General features: G+C 31.4%; 1 protein-coding gene across 3 annotated transcripts in view; it reads left to right on the forward strand.

The window, feature by feature from the left end:
* LOC145291913 (beta-1,4-galactosyltransferase 3-like) overlaps nucleotides 1-8,922 on the forward strand; it is a 367,549-nt gene extending 358,627 nt beyond the window's left edge. For all 3 annotated transcript variants that reach the window (XM_080137751.1, XM_080137752.1, XM_080137750.1), the window contains exons 7-9: nucleotides 1,424-1,519; nucleotides 5,743-5,928; nucleotides 8,673-8,922. In XM_080137751.1, coding sequence (XP_079993877.1) covers nucleotides 1,424-1,519; nucleotides 5,743-5,928; nucleotides 8,673-8,697 — 307 coding nt within the window. In that variant the 3' untranslated portion in view covers nucleotides 8,698-8,922. The remainder of the gene's footprint in view (nucleotides 1-1,423; nucleotides 1,520-5,742; nucleotides 5,929-8,672) is intronic.
* The last annotated feature ends 218 nt before the right edge of the window (nucleotides 8,923-9,140 follow it).

Genomic DNA, 9,140 nt, shown 5'->3' on the forward strand with positions numbered 1-9,140 from the left:
TAAGTGTGTAAATACAGTACTTATCTGATAGCTACATATTTTGGTTTCGATTCTAGTTGATGGCACTCAAGTCATATTTCTTTTCCAAACTTTTGAAATCACTATATATTGGGTACAATATGATAATCAATAGAGAATTGGCTCTATAATAATAAATACGAAATCTGTGTAAATTAAAATATCATATTTAAGCATATCTTACGACCGGGCAATGCCGAGCGGATGCTAGTTCTTGATAGTATTCACTTTACAAGTGAATACTATCAAGAACTAGCATGTATTCACTTTACAAGTGAATACATGTAAAAAAATGGCACGAGAAGAAATAATTGGGGACGTGTGTATAGAACAAAGACTTTTTATTGACTGACTTATTAGTAGAGTTAGTATGGACGTGGAAGGTTACGGTCCGTTCAAAAGAGATGTAGTAGGCAAGGGAGATAACTCTTGTTTGACTATATACAACAAGCACTAAAATAAACCGTTCGTATATCAACCTGTGAAAATGCAACACTTGCATAGGGGAGAATATCAGTAAATATGCATTAAAAAAAAAGAAAATACTTAATAGTGGACGGGAAAAGGAGAAAATGATTCATTTTCTCCAAATCAAATGTTATATTTTCACTGTGCGGCCACGCGCCAATGTGTTTTTCAGTTTATTTAATTTTTAAAATCCAACTTTTGTCATTGTTTCGATATATACACTTGGCAGCGAAATAAAACCCACACGGCTGGTTATAAAATATTTCGTTTATCCAAATCAACATTTCGGTTTCAGAATGATAGTTATGACATCAGTAAGGCGCATGGCAGGGGTGTGTATGCTTGACATTGAAGAAAAATTTGTCGCTTGCCCTACCCGTAGTCGCCGCTCTCTGCCCTTCTCATTGTCTGCTGCCTTTATTTTATTGGCACAGATGACGTCAAAACACTTTACCACTCATTGTTTTGAAATGTCGGCCAGTCCCACTGACCTAATCTCCAGGAATTCTACATCCCTTATTTTTACTTCTTTAACGTCATTCCTGGGGCACCTGCCAGCAATCACCCACTCCTCCTCTTCTTATTTAAAATAAAATATTTGATATATTTTTATTATGTTTACATGCACCCTCCCCATCACGACACAACTAAATAATACAACTGAATTTACAAAAACAAAAATGCATGTCTCAACTATGCAATAGTTACCCAAACATAATGTATTTTAGTCTGCTATACACAATTGCATGTTCATGAATCTTTCTTTTTTGTCTGTTTTTTATATACAGACCGGATCTCCATTCTGACCCATGGTATTTACCCTTGGGTGTAGGGTACCTTTCCTTTCGGCTTTTTTTTTTCTCATTATTCTTTTTTTATATAATATTTCTTATTATTTGGAAATTATTTATTAATGAAAAAACTTGTTCCTTCTTAGAACAAGAGATGCTGGTTTGTTATTAACTCGACCTCCTGAATATATTGGAAGATACAAAATGGTTCGGCACATCAAAGACAGTCGAGCAGAACATGGGTGAGTCGTAATGATCGTTTTTCTTCTTTTTGTTGTTGTTGTTGTTCTTCTTCTTATTATTATTATTATTATTACTATTATTATTATTATTATTATTATTATTACTATTATCATTATTATTATTATTATTACTATTATTATTATTACTATTATTATTATTATTACTATTATTATTATTATTATTACTATTATTATTATTATTATTACTATTATTATTATTACTATTATTATTATTATTATTACTATTATTATTATTACTATTATTATTATTATTATTATTATTACTATTATTATTATTACTATTATTATTATTATTATTATTATTATTATTATATGTACTCACTAGGAGTACTCACACAAGTCACCATCAAAGATTTTTCTTTGAAAACAATCTGTGGTGTTCCCTGGAGTCTGAGTAACAACAAGTCTTTCCAACTATTTCGATAACCTTTGCAAATGTTGCATAATCGCAATAACCATTTACCATTTATTTCTTGTTAGTAACGACCATTGGTTGTCACAGGAATATGGGTGATAATAAGCCTCCCCAAGGTCCCAGCCTCATTGCACTCATCCAGTGGAGGTCTGGTTAGTGCTGTCCCGCCTCAGTCTTTTCATCCTCCTTGATCCTCCTCACTTATTTGATGTGGTATCAGTTTATGATGACACTAAAAAAAAAAAACAGGGCAGGGTATTATTTTTTTTTTTTTCAAACACATTTATATTCTCCATAATTTCTTTATTTGTTTTTATTTGTCATCTTGGCCAATTTGGGGATATTATTCAGTCGAGAGACTGAGCTTTCAAACAATATCAATTTTGTCAGTGTTGGCTGCATGTATCAAAAGTTTTAGTGACACATACAAACGTACATACACATAACCAAACGTTTGAGATTTATATAATAGACTAGTGAATGTGCCCGGCGTTGCGCGGGTGTTTGGAGATGTAAAAGAAAAAAAAAGGTTTTGGTAGGCAGGTAGGCTCGAACCCAACGCCTTGAGGTGAAGGTGGAAAAGAAAACGTGACATGTTACCGCTACGCTAAGAATGCAGAGAAGTGAAAATGGTTGAAATTAAACGGTTAAAAGACGCAGGTGCTTAAATGAACGTCTGCTTTTCTAGGTCAAACATCACACCACAGAGGAATGAAATGATGCAGTTAATGCGAGTTAAGCTTGAAGGTTTCTGCATATTTGTTTGTTTCTCCAAGATGTTGGGGAAAACCAGCTCCCCATAAAAAGGGGAGTAGCAATTGTCTGATATGATGGGTTTTTCACCGCATTGATCAAAGCTTATTGCTTTCTGGACGTCTCGTCACGAAGGGCCAAGATACTCACTTTGCTTTCGATTTAATTTCGCTTTTTAACAAAAAACACGAGCAAACATGCGGGACTACAGGATAGCGTGAATTTTATAAAATAAAAGTCACTCAAATAAAAGATAGAGATGACCTCCTTTCGTAAATCAGAGATATTATAATCTAGAGAGTATATAAAAAGTTGTAAGAATTAGTGACCCCCCCCCGTCCCCGAGCGCCTCCCCCTCCCCCGAAAAAAACTTTTTGCTGGACATACAAAAAAAGTGCACATACACACATTTTCGCTTTTATATAATAGACTAGCGGACTAGCGAGGGGTACCCGGCGTTGCCCGGGTGTTTGAAGGTGGAGGGGGGGGTAAAAAAAAGTAAGTATGAGGATCGAACCCGAACCGTTGAGGCACAGTTGTGGAAAAAAAAAAAACGTGCGACGTTAACCATTGCCCCACCGCGACATGCTTACGGAAACACGTTTGAATTTATTTAATTACTTGGATTTAACAGGTGCTCGTTTTAATGAGTTAATGAGGTCAGTTTGACTGCGGGATAGTATTCATTTACTGCTGAACGCTTTTTTTTCACTCCCCCAAGATGTTATAGGAAAAAGACTAACCCACATGCGGCGAGCGACAAATATTGAATATTTATCTTCCCAAAATGGAGCAAATTAAATAGACAGGCAAGCTTCGTTGTTAACTGTGAGATATTACGATTTATATGTGATATAAAAAGTTTTAAAAAGTTGTGAAGCGAGCGACCGCTTCTCTGAAAGGAGCCTTTTGTAGACACACAGAAAAAGCGAACACACATACATGCGTACATTTTCGCTTTCATATTTATAGATGAGTCAATGAAAATTCTCATCTTCAAACAAAGTAATTCAATTAGTCCATTGCAATATTTCTGCAATTGGACAGTGCACATGCTTCATTAAACATACAGAATTTTCAAAACTTTCTCTCACAGTCCCGATACAAATAGAATGTTGTTCCCATAAGCAGACTAGCTGGTCAGATTTCTCTGAAAGGTTCAGATCATGAAGAAAAAAATTAGAGAGATTGGAATCAGAGGGATGGCTAAGAAGATACAATGGATAACAATAATGAAAATGGCTGAAATATTAAAGAAAACTCTTGAATGCAGAGACGAATGTGTATGAGTTACACAAACCGGACATGCATAAACTGCTGCAAGTGTAAAACACAAAGAAACACCACATGGAATCATGAAAACTGAAACTGTAGAATTGTAAGTTAACACACCTCCTACTCACTTCCCTTCTCTTATATTTTGTCACCATGAACTGGTGCCACATCAAATAAGTGAAGAGGGTCAAAGAGGATGGGAAGACAGAGGAGAAAAAGCACTAACCAGACCTCCACTGGATGAGTGCAAAGAGTACTGAGACCTTGGGGAAGCTTATTGCCACCCAAAATGCATTGAAGACGAATGGTCATTACTAGGACTATGACAACAGCATATTCTTTTCATTGTTTTGACTCTCCAGTATGTATCTGTTGATATTTTATATACTTTTATATAGTGATGTGGTTCTCGATTGATTAACTGTGTCTATGTCGGATATATACTCGAGAGTCAAAATAATGATAAGAATATGCTGTTGCCATAGCCTTAGTCATTACCAATGAGAAATCAATGGTAAATGGCTATTGCCATAATGCAAAATAATTTGCAATGGTTATTGAAAAAGGTGGTGAGTACTAGAAATCAGGGGAGACTTGTTGTCACTCAGACTCCAGAGAACACCACAGATTGTTCTTAAAAAGAAATCTTTGATGGTTGCCTATGTGACTACTCCCCCAATAACAACAGTTGTTGTTGTTGTTGTTGTCATCGTCATCATCATCAGCATCATCATCATCATCAATGTAGGATAAGACAATTTCTCCTGACTTACCATACAAGTTTCCACCGTTCAAACAGCATAGCTTAAAGCACAACGATTTTTTGAAAGACATTTCATTAACCAGAGCAAAATCTTCAGAGGCCAGATGATTTTCCTAACATCAACCCAGTGGAATGATGGAGACTAGTGGGGTTTTTTTTTTGGGGGGGGGTATTGCCCACCAAGGCTAAAGAGCACTTCACCTGACCTTTTATCTTTGCAATTTTTAGATTTTTTTTTTTTTTTTTCATAAAATAGCACAGAATTATTCACTGGTTCTGTGCTCTAACTTCTGTTGGGAATATATCTTGGTTAAGATGATGATAAAACACCAATATATTCTCCGCAATGGTTTACTTCAATATTTGCGGTTGTCGTTGCACAAAACCAGAAAGCATTACATTAACTCACAGAAATCAAGAATTCACAATTTCTATTTTATTTCGATAGTGAATAATGTGCAACCAATTATTTCATTACTCAACAACCGTGATGCTGCTTGCACGGTAACCGAGAAGATTAAATTGCTTGCTCGGTGGTTCGCCTCTGACTCCACTATAAACCCTGGAAACAACTCCCTCTTTGTAGACAAAAGCCACACTCGATGATCTGCTCTAGCGAACTAGTAGCACTGGTAACCCTTCAATGTAAATGCCCCGACTAACCCAATAAGCAGCAAAATCCCACCCCTTCACTGTGAAGATCCCCAGATGCCAGAAAGCCTTCTACTTTAATAGAGTTTCCATTTGCTAGACTCTGAAATTTCCTCTCTGTTTCCTGTTTACTGTACTAACCTGCAGAAATTTTAATGACATCTTGCTGCTCAACTCCCCAAGTAGTTTGCTTTTGTAGATATGGTCTCCTAATTAACAGTACCATCCCTCCTTACGTCTCAGTTTGCCCCTTGTGTAGAGTAAATAATGGTAGACAAAATTACATTTTCTTTAAATTAAAAACGGTTTTCATTGAAATATTCAATTCTTCTTTACTAATTCCAGAAACGAATTATTTTTGAGTTGGCGTGGCCGATGGCCGCATGATGGTCTTAACGACAGCCTTGGCATGAACTACACAGTGATAACACGCTACAACAAACCTCTTTTTACCAATGTTACTGTGGATGTTGGTTCTAGTAGTCTGGTCCGAGACAGAGAAGCAAGCCGAGTCCGGGAAAGTCTCTGGTGGTATGTACTTTCTCTGCTCTATTTTTGAAATCTCTACAATCGATTTTCAGAGGATTTTTAAAATCGTTATTCAACATTTTGATTATTATTGATTAGGCACCAACTTTTGAAATGATTACTTGTTCTATTTTTAGCAGGGAGTTCAGTTTTTGTTGTATAGTAAGGTGCGTTATCATTATTATAACATAAAACATCTTAGCGTTTGTGTGTGTGTGTGTGTGTGTGTGTGTGTGTGTGTGTGTGTGTGTGTGTGTGTGTGTGTGTGTGTGGCAAATGGTAAAGGAACTAGCACATGGAAAATTAGGAACAATAAAGATAATTATTCACGGTTGCTTGGTTATAAAACTGGCAGAGCTACCCAGCATTGCCCAGAGTAAACATATCTTTATTAAAACTTCTATCTCTTTCTGCTCCACACAGCTCATTCCTCTCCCTGGACACACACACACACACACACCACATACATACACATATACGTATGCACGCAAACACACACATACACATACACACATGCACACACATATACGCATGCACACATATAGGCAATTCCTTTTTATAGATTTTTCAAGGAATCAACAAGCATAAAGGAATTAATTCCTTGATTAAAAATTCAATATTATTTCTCTATAATCAGTATATAATCTGGCTGGACAACCGACCCCTCACCATCTAAATTTGTGCCAATTAAGGGTCAAAGAATGAATACATTTTTCTAAGTTTTAGATTTTATTCATCCAGGGCAACACCAATCCAGAAAATACCAATCTTGTGGGTATTTGTTTTCTAATTTTTTAATTTAGTTTTACATACACACAGACAACTGCATTTTATTATTTGGATTCATTGGACTAGTATTCTCATCCTGAGTGTGATTTTTAAGGCGATGTAACCTCTGACCTTCTTCAGGTGTATTATGTCGAACTTGGGAATGTTATTGTCGAACTTGGGAATTTGGATGTCCACAAGGACCTCTGGCGCAGTGGTTAGAGTACTTGGAAAAATCAATTGTAAAAGTGATATTCTCCTGAAAGTTGAAGGTTCAATTTTCAGTGTGGGCGACCGAAAAATACAATTTCGAATTACTTAGGACCTCTATCCAGTCATGGCTGACAGAACAAGAGCAAGCTACTCCCATGAAGTAAATAAAGAGTTCTGCTCGAAATTCCGTCAACTTCCCGAGTTCGACAGAAACATTTCCGAGTTCGACATGATACGCCTGAAGAAGGTCAGAGGTTACACTGACCGAAATCAAACTCAAGATGAGAACAGTAGTTCGATGAATCCAAATAATACGAATAACCAATCCTTGTCTCAAAAATTCAGAAATGTCAACTACGTTTTATATTATAGATAATTTTAAAACATAATTTTCATTTTTTTTATATTATTGATAATTTTAAAACATAATTTTCATTTTTTTTATATTATAGATAATTTTAAAACATAATTTTCATTTTTTTTATATTATAGATAATTTTAAAACATAATTTTCATTTTTTTTATATTATAGATAATTTTAAAACATAATTTTCATTTTTTTTATATTATAATTTTAAAACATAATTTTCATTTTTTTTATATTATAGATAATTTTAAAACATAATTTTCATTTTTTTTATATTATAAATAATTTTAAAACATAATTTTCATTTTTTTTATATTATAGATAATTTTAAAACATAATTTTCATTTTTTTTATATTATAGATAATTTTAAAACATAATTTTCATTTTTTTTATATTATAGATAATTTTAAAACATAATTTTCATTTTTTTTATATTATAGATAATTTTAAAACATAATTTTCATTTTTTTTATATTATAGATAATTTTAAAACATAATTTTCATTTTTTTTATATTATAGATAATTTTAAAACATAATTTTCATTTTTTTTATATTATAGATAATTTTAAAACATAATTTTCATTTTTTTTATATTATAGATAATTTTAAAACATAATTTTCATTTTTTTTATATTATAGATAATTTTAAAACATAATTTTCATTTTTTTTATATTATAGATAATTTTAAAACATAATTTTCATTTTTTTTATATTATAAATAATTTTAAAACATAATTTTCATTTTTTTTATATTATAGATAATTTTAAAACATAATTTTCATTTTTTTTATATTATAGATAATTTTAAAACATAATTTTCATTTTTTTTATATTATAGATAATTTTAAAACATAATTTTCATTTTTTTTTATATTATTGATAATTTTAAAACATAATTTTCATTTTTTTTATATTATTGATAATTTTAAAACATAATTTTCATTTTTTTTATATTATAGATAATTTTAAAACATAATTTTCATTTTTTTATATTATAGATAATTTTAAAACATAATTTTCATTTTTTTTATATTATAGATAATTTTAAAACATAATTTTCATTTTTTTTATATTATAGATAATTTTAAAACATAATTTTCATTTTTTTTTATATTATTGATAATTTTAAAACATAATTTTCATTTTTTTTATATTATAGATAATTTTAAAACATAATTTTCATTTTTTTTATATTATAGATAATTTTAAAACATAATTTTAATTTTTTTTATATTATAGATAATTTTAAAACATAATTTTCATTTTTTTTATATTATAGATAATTTTAAAACATAATTTTCATTTTTTTTATATTATAAATAATTTTAAAACATAATTTTCATTTTTTTTATATTATAGATAATTTTAAAACATAATTTTCATTTTTATTTTTCAGGTTTTTAAATTTCTATTATCCATGAAGAACGTTTTTACCACAACATGAAATATAAAAACCAAAAATCCATCCACGTTTGAAGAATCGAAAGATGAAATTGCTCCTCCTTTCAACAAAGATTCCGTCTTTTAATGTCCATTTTTTGGTATTCACACAAATCACCAGAAAATTAAAAACCAAATATTTACAAAGGAATTCATCGTAAGGCGATCATCCATCGATGTAAATATTCATTGACTTTTATCAAAAAGGACAGAAAAAAGTTACTGGACCAATTTTTTTTTTTTTTTTTTTTTTTTTTTGTAATTTTTCATTCTTTTATTTTTTATGAAAATACAAAAATCATCATATCTTTCATTTAAAAAAAAAAGTGTTGGGGTTGGGGGGAAATTGAGTCATTCCATGTCAAATCAACAAGAAACAGACAAGTGTCAGATCTATAATGATGAGGCCCCTGGTCCCTGGGGT

The sequence above is a fragment of the Euprymna scolopes genome, chromosome 13 (genome assembly GCF_053919585.1).
Source record: "Euprymna scolopes isolate OS-2025 chromosome 13, ASM5391958v1, whole genome shotgun sequence".
NCBI lineage: Eukaryota > Metazoa > Mollusca > Cephalopoda > Sepiida > Sepiolidae > Euprymna > Euprymna scolopes.